Below are 18,060 nucleotides of genomic sequence, written 5' to 3'. Positions count from 1 at the left end.
TATCCTCACTGTCCTGACATTTTTCTTTTAGCATCCCTCTTCTTCAGCACTGACATAAAATTTGCGTTCCCATTTTTCTGAACTGAATGCAGTTCCTCGTGTGCCAAGCAAGTAGACTGTTACTTCTTCCAATTCATCAGTCTGAAGGCAGCTGGAGAAGGCAGCTGGAGAAGGCAGCTGGAGAAGGCAGCTGGAGAAGGCAGCTGGAGAAGGCAGCTGGAGAAGGCAGCTGGAGAAGGCAGCTGGAGAAGGCAGCTGGAGAAGGCAGCTGGAGAAGGCAGCTGGAGAAGGCAGCTGGAGAAGGCAGCTGGAGAAGGCAGCTGGAGAAGGCAGCTGGAGAAGGCACGCCACCACAACCTCAGCAGGGTCTTGGTGCAAAAGCCCTCTTCTTTTGAGCTCTTAGCTTCAAAGGTGTTGTCCCTTTTATGAATATGGCTTCCCTCTCTTGGATCATGACTTGGGAAAACTGTGCTTTTTTTTCTAGCACTTGTGGAAAGGCAACGTGTAGCCAATTGCTTTCTCACGCTGCCGTAGAATGAAGTACATTGAAATAGAAGGCCTCTTTCAGGAACCAATCTCTCTTAAGCGGGCAGGGTGGAGAAAGGATGTTTTGCAGCCCAATTGCACAGTCCCTACTCAAGCTACAAATTCCCACTTCACAAAATTCATTCATTAGGCCTTCACTGAAGCATATACAACTAAAGAGGCTAAATCCTGGAGCCTGGTAATATTTATACTAAGTGAATATCAAGTGAAAAGAGTTGAGGGAAAATCTCTTTCTACTGTTGTGCTATGCTACCTGAATGTTAGCTATAAACATATTCAGAAGAAACATGGCGACAGTCTAAACAGTCATAAATTTGATAGCCCTTTTGTGCTCAGAGCAGGAGTTTAACGTGTTTAGCCGTGCTGGTTGGGCACAGCAGCAGCAAGAACACAAAACTCCTGTTCTGCTTGTTAAGCTACCACGAAAAAGCAAGGTTCCCTACAAAGCTCTTTCCAAGAAACAAAAATAAACATAAAACCTGGATGTTAAGCGTACCCAAACAGTTTGTAATAATAATTGTGAAACTAGGCTCCTACAAAGCACATTACACAAACTACGTCGAAACGGACAAAAACCTCCTGGAAATCGTTTCCACCGTGGATGCTGCTCACTGCAAGCACAGAAAACAGGGACTGACGTATTTAAAGCGTGAAAAAACACCTCATTTGCAAACTTTTTTTTTTCCTGTGCCCTTTACTGCTAGAACACAGTCCTATGGGTTAGAGGTAAAAAGCTCCTGTCAGTCAAACAACAATTTTTTCTTAAGTCAATAAAAGTAATTCAAACTTTCTTCCATTGATTTGAAAGAAAAAGCTCGACTAACTTTTGTTCTAGCCTCAGGTCTGATGCCTGAAAATAGGACCTTCATTATTTCTTATGTAAGAGTACATAACAAGCTGTATGAAACACACTTTCTTTCTTTAGATGAGTCCGCCTTTGTCTAATAGTGAGTCAGCATCATCTGACAGATCAATTTTCTGTAAGAGTAGGATGTGGATTTTGCATATCATGCTCTCCAAGGGCACTTCTTGGAAACTTGGGTCACTACAGCATGGAATTTCACACCACACGTAAGGTCAACTCAACGGCCTCCCAGTGCAGAGACCTACCTCACAAAATCTCATCAATAAGGATGAGGCTGACACCAGACACCTCCAGTTTTCTGTCCTCTAGATCTGCCTTTCTAGAAAGGGGACAACAACATTCCCTGATATTTTCTCAGTTCTTTCTGAAACTGTTAATGTGTCTAGTATCCATAGGATCATCCCGGTCGGAAGGGACCCCAGAAGGTGTCTAGTCCAGCCTCCTGCTCAAAGGTGGGTCAGCTGTGAGGTCAGATGAGGTTGCTCAGGGCTTTATCCAGTCAGGTCTTGAAAAACCTCCCAGGATTTCCAGTTTCTCTGAGGACCATGTTCCAAATCTTAACTGCCCTAATGGTGAAAAAGCTTTCCCTCGTGACCGGTCTGAACCTCCACCGATTCACTTTATGTCCGCTGTCTGTCATTCTTCTGCCATGCACCACTGTGAAGAGCCTAGCCCTGTCTTCTCCATAACCTCCCTGCAGGTATGGGCGGGCTGCCGTTGGGTGCCCCCTAAGCCATCTCATCTCCCTCAGACCTCTCCTCATGGGGGAGGCGCTCCAGCTCAGAATCACAGAATCACAGAATCACCTAGGTTGGAAGGGACCTTTTAAGATCATCTAGTCCAACCGATGAAAAAAAAAACAAACAAAAAAAACCCAACCAAACAAAAAACAAACAAACAAAAAAAAACCAAAAAAAAAAAAACCCAAAAAACACACAACACCCACAAACAAACCACACACACCACCACACCACCCAACACTAATCCATATTCCCAAGCACCATGTCAACTCCTCTCTTGAATACCTCCAGGGATGGTGCCTCAACCACCTCCCTGGGCAGCCCATTCCAATGCCTGACAACCCTTTCAGTAAAGAAATATTTCCTAATATCTAACCTGAACTTCCCCTGGCGTAACTTGAGGCCATTGCCTCTTGTCCTATCATCTGTAACTTGGGAGAAGAGACCGACCCCCGCCTCTCTACACCCTCCTTTCAGGTAGTTGTAGAGAGCGATAAGGTCTCCCCTCAGTCTCCTCTTCCCCAGACTGAACAACCCCAGCTCCCTCAGCCTCTCCTCGTAAGACTTGTGCTCCAGACCCCTCACCAGCTTCGTTGCCCTTCTCTGGACCTGCTCCAGCACCTCAATGTCTTTCCTGTGGTAGGGGGCCCAAAGCTGGACGCAGTACTCGAGGTGGGGTCCCACCAGTGCCGAGTACAGGGGGACGATCACCTCTCGGGTCCTACTCACTACACTGTTCTTGATACAGGCCAGGATGCTGTTGGCCTTTTTGGCCACCTGGGCACACTGCTGGCTCATGTTCAGCCGACAGTCGACCAACACCCCCAGGTCCTTTTCTGCCAGGCAGCTCTCCAGCCATTCTTCCCCAAGCCTGTAGCGCTGCCTGGGGTTGTTGTGACCCAAGTGCAGGACCCGGCACTTGGCCTTATTGAACCTCATTCCGTTGGTCTCAGCCCATCCAGCCAGCCTGTCTAGGTCCCTCTGCAAAGCCTCTCTACCCTCCAGCAGATCAACACTCCCACCCAACTTGGTGTCGTCTGCAAACTGACTGAGGGTGCACTCGATCCCCTCGTCCAGATCATTGATAAAGATGTTAAAGAGAACCGGCCCCAGTACCGAGCCCTGTGGGACACCACTCGTGACCGGTCGCCAACTGGACTTCATTCCATTCACCACCACTCTCTGGGCCCGGCCCTCCAGCCAGTTTTTTATCCAGCAGAGAGTATACCCATCTAAGCCATGAGCATCCAGTTTCTCCAGCAGAATACTGTGGGACACTGTATCAAAGGCCTTGCTAAAGTCTAGGTAGATAACATCCACAGCCTTTCCTTCATCCACCAAGCGAGTCACTTTGTCATAGAAGGAGATCAGGTTTGTCAAGCAGGACCTGCCCCTCGTGAACCCATGCTGGCTGGGCCTGATCACCTGGGCATCCTTCATGTGTTGCATAATGGCACTCAGGATGATCTGTTCCATCACCTTCCCAGGCACCGAGGTCAGGCTGACAGGCCTGTAGTTCCCTGGATCATCCTTCCGACCCTTCTTGTGGATGGGCGTCACATTTGCTAGACGCCAGTCAGCTGGGACCTCCCCAGTTTGCCACGACTGTTGGTAGATGATGGAAAGTGGCTCTGCAAGCACTTCTGCCAGCTCCCTCAGAACCCTCGGGTGAATCCCATCTGGGCCCATAGACTTGTTTATGTCGAGGTTCTGGAGCAAGTCCCTCACTATCTCTCTTAGAATTATGGGGGCCTCATCCTGCTCCCTGCCCCTAACTGCTAGCTCAGGGGTCTGGGTCCTCGGGGGACACACTACTCCACTGCTAAAGACCGAGGCAAAGAAGGCATTCAGTACTTCAGCCTTCTCCTCATCCTTTGTCACTATGTTACCTTCCATATCCAGGAGAGAGTGGAGGTTCTCCCGAGTCCTCCTCTTGCTGTTAATATATTTATAGAAATTCTTTTTATTGTTTTTAACATCCAGGGCCAGGTTAAGTTCTAGCTGAGCTTTGGCCTTTCTAATCTTTTCCCTGCATAACTTTACTACACCTTTGTAATCTTCCCAAGTAGCCTGTCCTCTTTTCCAAAGGACATAAACTTTCCTTTTTTCCCTGAGCTGTGACCTTAACTCTTTGTTCAGCCAGGCCGGTCTCTTCCCTCGACAGTTCGCTTTCCTGCGCACAGGGACAGCCTGCTCCTATGCTTTTAAGACTTCCTCCTTGAAAAGTGTCCAGCCTTCCTGGACTCCTTTGCCCTTCAGGGCTGCCTCCCAAGGGACTCTGTCAAGCAGACTTTTGAAAAGACCAAAGTCTGCCCTCCGGAAGTCCATGATGGCAGTCCTGCTGGTTCCCTTTCTCGCTTCCCTGAGAATCAGAAACTCTATCATTTCATGATCACTGTACCCCAGACGGCCTCCAACTGTTACATCCCCCACAAGTTCCTCTCTGTTTACAAACAGAAGGTCAAGTAGTGCTCCTTCCCTAGTTGGCTCACTCACCAGCTGTGTCAGGAAGTTATCCCCGACACACTCCAGGAATCTCCTAGACTGTTCCCTCTCAGCTGTATGGAGTGCCCAGCTGATATCTGGTAGGTTGAAGTCACCCACCAGGACAAGTGCAAGTGATCTCGAGACACCTGCTAGCTGCTTATAGAACATTTCATCAACCTCTGCATCCTGGTTGGGTGGTCTGTAACAGACTCCCACCACAATATCAGCCTTGCTGGTCCTCCCCTTGATTCGTACCCACTGGCACTCAACTCTACTATTACCCTCATTTATCTCCACACATTCATATTCCTCCCTAACATACAGGGCCACTCCTCCTCCTCTCCTTCCTTGCCTGTCCCTTCTGAAGAGCTTGTAGCCATCCGTTGCAGCACTCCAGTCATTTGATTCATCCCACCACGTTTCCGTGATGGCAACTACATCATAGCTTTCATGCTGTACAATGGCTTCCAGCTCCTCCTGTTTGTTGCCCATACTACGTGCATTTGTGTAAATGCACTTTAGCTGGGCTAGTTTTCTTGCCATTTTTATGGGGGGGTGAGGCCCAACACCTCCCTGACCATGCTCAGACCCTTCTGTGGTAGCCAGCCTATCACTGTCCCTCATGTCATTACCACATGGGTTACAATCCTCCACCTCTGCTGAGGCAACAGGCCACAAGACCTTGCTAGCACTTTTACCCATCGGCACTGGTAATCTGCTCCCAGGCTCCTCTTTAGTAATCCTGCTTTCATCCCCATCCCCCTTCAACCCTAGTTTAAAGCCCTTTCAATGAGCCCTGCTAATTCTTGTCCTAGTATTCCTCTTTCCCTTTGGGTAAGGCTTGCCCTACCAGTTGCCACCAGGTCTAATGTCCTATAGATCATCCCATGATGAAAGAAACCAAAGTTCTGACGGTGACACCAGCCTTGGAGCCAAGAGTTAATCTGCTGGCTCTTCCTGTTTATACCCTCATCAATTCCTGCAAGTAATGGGATGGAGGAGAACACAATTTGTGCTCCTGATCCCTTAACCAGCTGTCCAAGGGCCCTAAAGTCTTTCTTCAGGGCCCTTGGACTACTGTTAGCTACCTGATCGCTGCCTACTTGAAATACCAATAATGGATAGTAATCCGAGGGGCGGACCAGGGCAGGGAGATTTTTCTTTATATCCTTAATCCTGGCCCCAGGGAGGCAACAGACTTCTCTGTGGGAAGGATCCGGTCTGCAAATGGGGCCTTCTGTTCCCCGCAAAAGAGAGTCGCCCACCACAATTACCTTCCTCTTTTTTTTTGTTACTGAAGTCCGAAGGCGTGGGGGTGGCTGGCTGACTCTGGGTAGTTCACTGTCTAAATCCTTGTCCCTATCCTCATATGCCTGGCCCTCGACTTCAGAGCACCGTACCTATTTTGTAAGTGCAACTGGGAGGGTGACGGGGGCTGGCAGGAGTTTTGCTTGCCCTTCCGAGGAGGGACCTGCCTCCATTCCTCATTGTCCCTTAGGTTCCTTTCTTCTGCCTGGTGACAAGCAGAAGGGAGATCATCCACATCCTGCAGAGCCTCTGCCCCACTCCTATGCCTCAGTGTACGGCTCCACCAATCTATTTCGCTTTCACAGTCTCTAATACTTCTAAGTCTATCCACCTCTTCCTTCAGTTCAACCACCTGCCTGAGTAGGTGGTTTATTTGATCACATCGCACACATGTGGTGTCTCTGGCTCCATTAGGAACACATGCCAGGCTGAGGCATTCACTGCAGCCGGAGACCTGCACAGACACGGTTTTTTGTGGGAGCTCCGTCTGAGTTTCCACATTCTTCCTTGTGGGGTATCACGCCCTTGTGGGGCTCACGCCATTATAGATCATAGAATCATTCAAGTTGGAAAAGACCCTTGGGATCATCGAGTCCAACCATCTACCCTACTCTACAAAGCTCTCCCCTACACCATATCCCCCAACACCACATCTAAACGGCTCTTAAACACATCCAGGGATGGTGACTCAACCACCTCCCTGGGCAGCCCGTTCCAGTGCCCGACCACTCTCACTGTGAAGAACTTCTTCCTAATGTCCAGTCTAAACCTACCCTGTTGCAACTTGAAGCCATTCCCTCTTGTTCTATCGCTATTTGCTTGTGAGAAGAGACAAGCACCAACCTCTCTACAGCGTCCTTTCAAGTAGTTGTAGAGAGTGATGAGGTCTCCCCTCAGCCTCCTCTTCCTCATACTAAACAGTCCCAGCTCCTTCAATCGCTCTTCATAGGATTTATTCTCCAGGCCCTTCCCCAGCTTCGTTGCCCTCCTCTGCACTCGCTCCAGCACCTCGATATCTCTCTTGGATTGAGGTGCCCAAAACTGGACACAATACTCCAGGTGTGGCCTCACCAGTGCCGAGTACAGGGGGACAATCACCTCCCTACTCCTGCTGGTCACGCTATTTCTAATACAAGCCACAAAGCAAGCTCAAACATTTCACTCTCAGTTTTCCAAGTCCACTAGTTTAAAAAGCAAGCAAACAATAACAAAAAAAAAAAAAAAATCCACCTGACTTGAGATGCACTGGATGCAGTTTTTCTAGGAAAAAAAGAAAACAAACAAGCCACCAAAAAAGCAAAAACAGGCCTCGTGACTGACTTCAAATGAAAATCTGGCCCCTTAAGCCTCTCAGGACACGGGCATGTTTACATGGCTTAGTAAATCGGCACAGCCCAGTTATTTTCAATGGAGATCCCATTACAGAACCGAGGCTGTGCTGTAGCCTGTTCAGCTCCCTAACTGTCCTTCCTTCTTTAGAAGCTGGATAGAACAAGAGCCTCACAACAGCAGATTAAATTTATGACTAGAGATATGCAAACTGACAAAATAATATTAAATATTTAATTAAATACCAGCCCGATTAAATAGTTCGCTTTTAGTATTTGTTACAGGTAGGAACAGCTATGTATTTTTTAATCCTCAAAAAAGGCTTTATACAAGACGTATCCTGTGCCACGTTATACTCTTCCTTTCGTTGGTGCGGTCTAGGGAGCAGCTGCATCTAATTCCGTAAGCATCAGCACGCTAAAGACATATCTGAATTGCTCTTACCTGTCTACACGTGTAACATTCGAGTTAATGACAGCATGCCTGATATATAGAAGCAGGCAGTTTGAATCAGGAAATGAGCAGATAGGTGGCAATAAACAGCATCCTAAAATAATGCAAGGCTGCTAACTCAAAAATACAGAAAATTATTAACAGTTCAACTCCAAGCTCATGCACTGAATCCCATATGATCTTCTTTTCCAAATAGAAGAAGAGATGCTGGTATTTCTAGACTCCTAAGACGAGGGGAAAAAAAAATTATTCAGAGCATGAAGATAAAAACAAAAAACTCTCTAGGGCACATTGGGGACAACAGGCCTCTGGCTGCCTACGATCACAGCATTCACGTGGCAGCCACTGCTTACTGTGGAAAGCAACATTACATAATAAGTTATTTTCAGTTTTCTCATTACTAATTTCTTCCCAGTCATCCAATGCTTCCTCATTACTGTCTGCTTTACAGGCGTTCACCAGCTGCCACAAGAATGCAGAATACCAGCAGAAGCAGAGAAATGGCAGGACCAAGTAAGGGGAAGCGTGACAGTGTCTATAATGGAGTCAAAGACACGTTCGTGAACTACAAACAATAATAAATGCCAGTATCGGATACCTGCAGATTAATATCTTTTTTTTAAAAGAGATGCAAATGGCAAGAAGTCTGCGAACATTAACAGTTTCCTTGTGCCTTTACTTGCTCTGTAAAGGGTGGTAAACCAGCCAAGTAGTAATACAAATGTTTAATTACCATTTCCGTTAATTAAAACAGATGGCCATTGCTGTATTCATATCATTGTCTAGCACTGTCTCCACGGAACTCTGGCAAATTCAAGTGATTCTGTGTTTCAGCCTTACAAAAAAATACACCAAGAACATAAAAGTTCAAAAGTAGGAGTGAACAAATTACAGAAATGCTAATGTATTTTCCTCCTGAATTCCCCTCAGGCCTGTGTAATGAAGATTACAAGTCAGGCTGAAGTCAGGTATCTTTATGAACAGAAAAGAAAGCTGAGAAATTTTTAAGCCAAGGAAACATATATTAAGACACGTAATTCTAGAACAGAACCACTGATTCTACAACAGAAGTATTTCTCATACAAAGCCTGCAGTTTGAGCTTACATAAAAGACATTGTTATGGACGATCAGAGCGTCGGAGAGTCCCTCAAGAGCTGGGTGTTCCAGCTCCCCGTGGATCCCTAGCTGTGTTTCCAACACGGCTTCCTGCAGTCCAGTTCTGTTGGGGCGAGCTGCCCCCTGGCGCTACGAGTCCGGCAGGGGCTGGCTGTGTGTCCCACTCCTCGTCTTCAGCTGTGACTGGGCAATATCAGCCAGTGCACTCTGGATCTTTTCCAGCAGCATATCCCCACGATAAACTACCTCTTCCAGACGGGCAGCTGCTTCATGATTTTCTTCTTCTAATCGATACAGACTAGCAGCCTTTAAAATAAAAGGGAAAAAAGTGAGGATCTTCAAATATAATACAAAATTGCCTTTGCTACTGAAGGACAGTGATGGAACACAGTGCTCCCTAGGAAAGAGAATGATTCTTTCTTTAGCCCCCGAATTACATACTAGCAACTTCAAAGCAACTCGCTATAGGTTGCAGCCTAAAACAGCGCATATCCACATGGAGTAGACACACAAAAAAACCCACCAGAGATGTAAGCTTCTTTCATGATACGACCCCTTGGTTCAGTACAGCTTTTCTCGATGATAAGTGAGTATTTATCCCCCTCCTCGCTCCCTTCATGAAAGGTGCTCAGCCAGATCTAAGCGTAACTTATTTAAGACTTTCTGTTAAATAACGTATTTCAGATGAAACTGTATTATATAACTTTTTTCTTCAATATTTTATTTCAGAATCAAACTGCTTTTCAGTTAGACAAAATTTAGCAAAATAAAACATTTTAAGTTCAAAATATTTTAGTACTTTAAAATACTTACCAAATTTAAAACTACTAAAACTTGCCCGAACTCAGTAACAGAAAAAACAAAACAACACAGTTTCAAATTGGTATTCTAAAAAAGCTGTTATCCAGGTCTATATACAGGTCCTTAAGAAGTCATGCTTAAACTAACTGGCAAATTCTATGCATACATTCCTCTTCTATTCTGCAACTCTGACATCTTTAGTGAAAGTTAATATAGGCATGAAGGACTTGATAGCCCTTGGAGGAAGGGTCAGAGAAAGAAGACAACAAAAGGTAAAAGAATCAAGCTCAATTACCTCAGTCTCAGTCGCTAAATACTTGACTGTAGTTAAGCTGCAGATTGGAATGGAGTACTTTCTATCAACTTCACCGCAAGGGAATTCAAAAGGCATAGGTAAATTCTGTCGGACATTAGTGTAGCAGCCCCTTTTATCATTTAAGACAGGTTTGAAAGATATACCAAGACAACCTTCTCATAAAAAACATAGATCAGCCTAGGTACATATCTATTAGCCAAGTATCTATCTATCACATTTCAACAAAATCTATACCATGTATTTTAGAGTACTTTAAGCACCTTCAAAACAGTCTTTTTAAAGAATGTCAGAATATTTATCTTTAATAGCACACCAAATTAAACAACATCGAATAAAAATCAAAACTAGAATTATTAAGTGATGGAATGGAAGCTAACTTATCTTGAAACCACACCAAACGGAAAAGATCACAAATTCTTGTGAAATGAGATTCTGCATTAAGAGAGCAAGGAACTGTTTGAGTATCACCTCTAAAGAAAGCATCCCCCTACTGGATAACCAGTTCCTCTCTCTGGAGCACCCTGCTTTCCCTGCATCAGATGTCACTATGATCAGACCCTGCTCAGTCATGGAAGAAGCTGGTAATTTGTCTGCAGTGGGAAAGCTGTCTTCAGCTATTAAATACACAGTTACATGAAATTATGCCGGCATTAACAGGCCCAATTAGTATGTTCAGCAATTATTGTGACTAGCAACGTTTCCAAATTTAATCTTCCCTGTTTAATACCAAATGTGGTGTCACTGTCAAGTTACTGGTATTTGGCCCAGCGGACACCTCTAGCATTAGTCTTCTGCAAAATGCCTTTGAATAGTCACAGATGACCAAGCCAGGTGTAAAACCTTCAGGTGATCTTAAAGGAGTTCCAGGGTTCTGAGAGAAACAGCACTCTTTGCATCCTTGTCGCATTCTAAACAAAAATACTTGTAAATCTAGAAGTTATAGTAAAAAAAAAAAAAGATGCTATTTAATGGGCAAGATCTGTAGAAAAAACAGGAAAAAAACTCCACAGAGCAGCATTCTTTGAACTGTGGGTCAAAAGAATTTTTTGAAAATGAGAAACTGTCGAGCATTGTGAAAGTGTTCACAAACTGTTTGCAGCAGTTCAGCTCCTGTAAAGCAGGGAATGGAGGTTGTGATACTGGCTGCACTTGCCAATAGCTGCCCGGTCAGTAGCTGCTGTCTGTTCCCAAGCTCTTCCTAGAGTACCTGTGGTCTAAAGAGAGAAGGATCAAGAAACAAAAGCAGCCAGTTTGTCTAAGAGGTCCAAAGAAGGACACTCTATTACTGAAAAGTGAAAGAACTGTTTTGTGACAGAGCTGGAGAACTTAGAGGATACCCTGCAAACCCTTCAACAACCAGAAACATTGTGGAAGGACAAAAGGCTTCAGTCAAGTGTTGGCTCTGCAGCTACAAAATGAAATGCCCTCCTAATGAGTGAGAGAATATGAAAGATTATCAAAGGGAAAAAAACCAACAAAACCCCCACAATACATCAGTACTGTTGCATCTGTTGTATTAATATTTGAACAGCTGGGGAAAAAAAAGGGTAGCAGCTTCCAGTATTGTGGTGTTATGATAAAAGCACTTTTTTTTTTTTAAACATTCTAACAGAAAAGTTTAAAATATTCTCATGGCGTATAATCTTCTTCAGAATCAGATGCAAGTTCAGTATTTCCACTAAGCCTATAAAGTACTCACAAGCTACCCTCATGAAAAATTCAGGCTTATATTAAACTCATTTTTCAAGATTACATGGCCTAGAGAGTAAAAACTGTGTTTTAAAAAAGGAAGAAGTTTGCCTTCAGTTATGTTTTGATATTTTAAGAACACTCTTACCTGCAAAGCTGCTGTCGATTCTTCACTAGGCAAGGAGTCTATTAGAACATCAATATCTTTTGCGGTTCGTGCAATCAATGCTGCAAACAGTTGGGCGTACTCTTTAAAACAGAAAAGTGAGCCCACTCAGTACATTATTAGAAACAAGCACAATTCTGCATTCACAGCACAGAAAATTCTACAGACAAAATATGCAGGTGTTAAAATTCTCCTACATGAAGAAAACAGCAGTATCACAATTGATGAGAACTCAACCATATTAGAAGATTTCACTGAATTTTCACTGAATTTTTAGAGTTGGAAGGGACCATAAAGATCATCTAGTCCAACTCCCCTGCGGAAGCAGGATCACCCAGAGCAAGGACTCAGGACTGCATCCAGGCGGGGCTTGAAAATCTCCAAAGAAGGGGACTCCACCACCTCCCTGGGCAGCCTGTTCCAGGGCTCTGTCACCCTCACCGTGAAGAAGTTTCTTCTCATATTTGACTGGAACCTCCTATGTTCCAGCTTGTGCCCGTTGCCCCTCGTCCTCTCACTGGCAACCACTGAAAAGAGTCCGGCTCCATCCTCCTTCAACCCACCCTTCAGGTACTTATAAGCATTGATAAGGTCTCCCCTCAGCCTTCTCTTCTCCAGGCTAAAGAGTCCCAGCTCTCTCAGCCTTTCCTCATAAGGGAGATGCTCCAATCCTTGAATCATCCTCGTTGCCCTTCGCTGGACTCTTTCCAGTAGTTCCCTATCCCTCTTGAACTGGGGAGCCCAGCTCTGGATGCAGTATTCCAGTTGTGGCCTCACCAGTGCAGAGCAGAGGGGGAGAATGACTTCCCTCAACCTACTAGCCACACTCTTCCCTATGCAGCCCAGGATTCCCTTGGCCATGAAGGTAGTTTGATTCCAATCTTAGATTAAACAAGGTAACTGGTTATACAAAGGCCTGGGCTTTGTACAAATAAGAAAATAATTGGAACTCCATCATGGTTAGCCAGTTAAGACATTACTAATACCAGTATTAAGTGTTCTAGTCACTAGAGTATTGAGAAGTAGCTAGAAATTAATGTAACTTTCAATCCTTGCTTTGAAATCTGCCACTACACAAAAAAAAAAAGAACACTAGAAGTTATGTAAAGACAGTGATTCAAACAGATTATTTAAATCATATTAAGCAACAGATCATTAGTGAAAGAATTTGAGCTTTTTTTAAATTTTAAAAAAGAATTCCCATTCAGCAACAGAAAAAGTTAAATTGCTCCTAAGAAATGGAAAAGAATTGGAGGTTTATAATAGACCTTAATTTAGCTGCTATCTCATTGAAAGAACTGCATGGGCTTTTAATAAGAGGCACCGTAAACCAGAAACAAAGCCTTTCCATATGGAATTGCATCCATTCAGTTTGAATTAAGTTCATTACTACCGCTAAAATATTGAAACAGCCCTTTTCAATTTATATTTTAAGATCTTACTTATTTGTTTATGTTGATTGGTTCATTAAAGATTTGTGGAAGCAAGAGAGAAAATACTGTCAAATCTCTTCTATAGATTTTTGCCATAAGAAATTCTCAAAGACACAGTTAACTTTAAAAAAACCCAACCCAACAATGAAACCAACATATCCATTTAAAACTTACTTGGGGTCACCACAGGGTTTACCTGTAAAGAGTTTTAAGGCCTTCTTATTAACACTTTGAATATCTAAAAGACACATAACTGATAGTTTTGGAGCTATGATTTTACTGAAGTCGCTATGTTCAGAATTTTTGGAAAAGACAAATCAAAAGAGAAGTCAGTCACAATCTACCATTTTAAGACCTTACCAAAGCCTCTAACTCCTGGCACCACACCGATGCTGGCACCAGGGAGAGCAGCAAGTAAGACAAGGAAGCAAACAAGTCTTTCAACTGGCTCCTCCAACTAATTCCAGTATCAGAGAGCAAACCACCATAGAACAATGAAGAACTGGTACTCAACTGTCCTAGAAAGTGCATCGCTGTGCTGCAAAACAGTCTCCCCTGATATCCTAATAGACAAGCCTAATCTGATACAAGATATATGCAAAATTTTCCTCAAAGGAAAAAAAAAAAAAAAAGAGAGGAAAAAAGAAAGGAAGAAAGAGTCAGGATTAGAATAGCGTGGCTATTTAAACACTAACTTGAAATTCCCAAGTCAGAGAGAACTCTTAGTTTGCTTGTCTTAGATGAGTTTCTTTTCTTGCACACAAAAAAAAATCAAAACAAAACAAAAACAAAACAGCCAACAACAAAACCACAAATGCCAACAGGGAGATAAACAGATTATACATGGAGAAACACAAATAATTAAAAGTTTATGACATGAAGAATTTTAAACTCATACATGATTTCATAAAACCAACACTAATTCTTTCTAAGACTTCTTGGAAGTAACGGACAACTCACTAACAACCTCTTGCAGCAGTCCTATATAAACCTATATGGTTTACGTCTGTAGAGCTACTATATCTATGCAAAGAAACCAGCACAAGAAATACAACGTAACGCCTACTTAACACTTAAAATCATAGAATCATTTAGGTTGGAAGGGAGTTTTAAGATCATTGAGTCCAACCATTAACCTAACGCTGCCAAAACCACCACTAAGCCACGTCCCGAAGCACCACCATCTTTTCAACCACTTCCCTGGGCAGCCTGTTCCAATGCTTGACAACCCTGTGAAAAAATTTTTCCTAATTTCCGTCCTAAACCTCTCCTGGTGCAACTTGAGACGATTTCCTCTTGTCCTATCACCTGTTACTTGGCAGAAAAGACTGACACCCACCTCTCTACACCCTCCTTTCAGGGAATTGTAGAGAGCAATAAGGTGTCCCCTCAGTCTCCTCTTCCCCAGGGTAAACAATCTCCAGAATCTCAATGTCTTTCCTGTAGTGAGGGGCCCAAACTGGACACGGTATTCAAGTTGGGACCTCACCAGTGCTGAGCACAGGGGGATGATCACTTCCCTAGTCCTACTCACCACACTGTTCCTGATACAGGACAGGATAATGTTGGCCGCCTTGGCCACCTGGGCAAGCTGCTGGCTCATGTTCAGCTGGCTGTTGATTAGCACCCCCAGGTCCTTTTCTGCCAGGCAGCTCCAGCCACTCTGCCCCAAGCCTGGAGCACTGCATGGGGTTGGTGTGACCCAAGGGCAGGACCCGGCACTTGGCCTTGTTGAACCTCATCCCATTGGCCTCGGCCCATCCATCCAGCTTGTCCAGATCCCTCTGCAAAGCCTTTCTACCCTCCAGCAGGTCGACACTCCCACCCAACTTGGTGTCATCTGCAAACTGACTGAGGGTGCACTTGATCCCCTCGTCCAGGTCACTGATAAAGATATTAAACAAAACCAGCCCCAGTACTGAGCCCTGTGGAACACTGCTTGTGATCAGCCACCAACATTTCTGCTATCGCAATCTTATGAAGGAAGTACAGCTGAGATCAATTCACATCTTAACTTCAATCACTCCTCCAGTTACTGGTAGAATTGTTTGCTAAGCATAAAATAGAGTAGATATTTTGTATTAGAGAGCATAGAATCATAGAATGGTTAGAGTTGGAAGGGACCTTAAAGATCATTGAGTTCCAACCCCCCTGCCATGGGCAGGGACACCTCCCACTAGAGCAGGTTGCTCAAAGCCCCATCCAGCCTGGCCTTGAACACTTCCAGGGATGGGGCGTCCACAACTTCCCTGGGCAACCTGTTCCAGTGCCTCACCACCCTCACAGCAAAGAATTTCTTCCTAATATCTAATCTAAATCTCCCCTCTGCCAATTTAAAACCATTACCCCTTCTCCTGTCACTACACTTCCTGACAAAGAGTCCCTTCTCCAGCTCTCCTGTAGGCTCCCTTCAGATATTGGAAGGCTGCTATGAGGTCTCCACGGAGCCTTCTCTTCTCCAGGCTGAACAACCCCAGCTCTCTCAGCCTGTCTTCATAGGGGAGGTGCTCCAGCCCTCTGATCATCTTCGTGGCCCTCTGCTGGACCCATTCCAACAGAACAGCATACTGTATCAGAACATGTTCACATTTTCTTAGCAGATGTAGAAAGAAAGGCTTGCCTTCTGTTGGATTAGCAGGCTGATCTTTGTTTATGGCTGTCTGAATGTTGCTGAAAGAGGCTGGGGGCCCACACTGCTGCAACACTCCGATGGCATTACAGAATTGGTCTGCGAGCTGCGAGAAGTAAAAGGGTCGTTAATTTATCTCACCACTAAAATCCATCTCATTTTACATCCCAGCGGGCCGCAGGCAGCAGCCCACCCCCACCCCGCAGCGCAGTGCCTGATGAGGGCCAGCGGCGATGCCCACACACACACACACACACAGAGCGGCCCGGGGGCGGGAGGGCCGTGACCCAGCACCAGCCTTGCCTCCCCCCGGTACGAAGACCAACAGACGTCGGGGAAAGGCAGAGACCAGCGCCCGCCTCACCGAGTTCACCGCGTCCTGCAGCTGCGTTAACCGATCCGCCATGGCGCCGCCACCGCCCCCGCACCTGACGGGCTGCGCAGCAACCAGCGCAGCCAATAGGGCGCCTGGATGTTGGGCGGGCTGGGGAGGGAGGTGGAGCCTCGCGGGCCTCCTTCCGGTGGGGCAGGGCAGGGCAGGGCGGGCCTGGCGCACCCCCTGCAGGCCGGGAGGAGCCCCTGTCCGACCACCGGCGAGGCGGCGGATGAGCGGCTGCAGTGTCGGCCATCGTCCGGCTTGGAGGGGGCAGCTGGGCTAGAGAGAGAACCACAGAATCAGTCTTCTTGGTTGGGAGGGACCTTTGAGATCATCGAGTCCAACCAACAAAAAAACCAAAACCAAAAAAACCATAAAAACCCCACCAAAACCAAAACAAAAAACAAACGCCCACAACCACACACGAAACCCACCCACAAACAGACACAACCCAACAATCTCGGGCACTAGAGTGTGCCCTGAAGTGCCACGTCTACACGTTTCTTAGATACCTCCAGGGATGGCAACTCCACCACCTCCCTGGGCAGGCTGTTCCAGTGCCTGACCACCCTCTCAGTAAAATAATTCTTCCTAATATCTAATCTAAACCTCCCCTGCCCCAACTTCAGACCATTCCCTCTGCTCCTGTCATTATTCCCTTGGGAGAAGAGGCCAACACCCACCTCTCTACACCCTCCTTTCAGGGAGTTGTAGAGGGCAATGAGGTCCCCCCTCAGCCTCCTCTTCTCCAAACTAAACATGCCCAGTTCCCTCAGCCTCCCCTCCTATGACTTGTTCTCTCTGGGAGTTTCTTCTGGCCAAGCTTCAGGGACGCGGTGGGTGCAGCCACCTAGCTGCAGCAATATCCGTTCACTGGCCCAGGTCGCCCAGAGAAGCTGTGGCTGCCCCGTCCCTGGAATCACGATCTCGTCCATGCTTTCTTCAAGGTCTGTTCCTGTATACAGCATGTCATCCGCTGATAAATTACTGACTTTGACATGGTCTGAAAGAAGCCATCTGTAAATAGCTTTTGTGGCATGAGTCATAAACGTCCTTCCTTTAAAACTTGTTTTCTGCAAAAAAAACATGGTAAAGCCCCACAGTGATCTAAATGGAAATGACTAATAAGGAGAAGATCAATCTCAGCAGGATCTAGCAAATCAACATAAGGAAGAGCATCCATTCCTTCCAGTCCAGGCTGGATTCCACAATCAAGCATTATTTTTCTTCCTTTTAAACTCCAGAATAACACATGATCATCCTACTTCTTGGCCAGCACCTAGGGGGCGGACGAGCAGCTGATCGCTCTCCTCCACCGGCATCGGGGCCTTGGCTTTCCGCTTGGCCGACATGGTGGGGCTGAGCCCCAGCAGCGACCGGCACCGTCCCCCGCAGCACGACTTGGAGGTGTTCAAGGCCAGGCTGGATGGGGCTTTGAGCAACCTGGTCTGGTGGGAGATGTCCCTGCCCATGGCAGGGGGGTTGGAACTGGATGATCTTCAAGGTCCCTTCCAACTCTGACCATTCTGTGACTCTATATGCTGAGAAACCGTTCTGCAGCTTACAGCTCCCCACTGCTCTGGCACAAACTAGTACAACAAAAGGGTTTTTTCTGATGGTGGCGTGGTTGGGGTTAGGGTTTTGTTGGCCTGTGTACATAGTCTGGGACGTGGGGCTTCTTCATGCTTCTCTGTTAAAAAGCCAAGTGACAAAAAAACTGCTATGCTGCAGAACAAAACCTACTGCGCGTTTTTAAGGATTTACAAGAATTATCGAAGCCAACAGGCTCTCTCTCAGGTTTCCAC

At 45.7% G+C, this 18,060-nt stretch overlaps 1 protein-coding gene across 1 annotated transcript; it reads right to left on the bottom strand.

Moving 5' to 3' along the window:
* Nucleotides 1-7,448: 7,448 nt before the first annotated feature.
* MED21 (mediator complex subunit 21) lies at nt 7,449-16,356 on the bottom strand. The gene is made up of 4 exons (XM_074168003.1): nt 16,244-16,356; nt 15,871-15,985; nt 11,800-11,900; nt 7,449-9,151 (listed from the first exon to the last, which is right to left on the bottom strand). Exons 1-4 carry the CDS (start codon nt 16,283-16,285, stop codon nt 8,975-8,977), a joined length of 435 nt encoding a protein of 144 aa, XP_074024104.1. The 5' UTR covers nt 16,286-16,356; the 3' UTR covers nt 7,449-8,974.
* Nucleotides 16,357-18,060: the final 1,704 nt, after the last annotated feature.

The sequence above is a fragment of the Numenius arquata genome, chromosome 2, assembly GCF_964106895.1.
Source record: "Numenius arquata chromosome 2, bNumArq3.hap1.1, whole genome shotgun sequence".
In the NCBI taxonomy this organism is placed as follows: Eukaryota; Metazoa; Chordata; class Aves; order Charadriiformes; family Scolopacidae; genus Numenius; species Numenius arquata.
The sequence above is the reverse complement of the archived record's forward strand: the minus strand, read 5'-3'. Positions and strand labels throughout refer to the sequence as shown.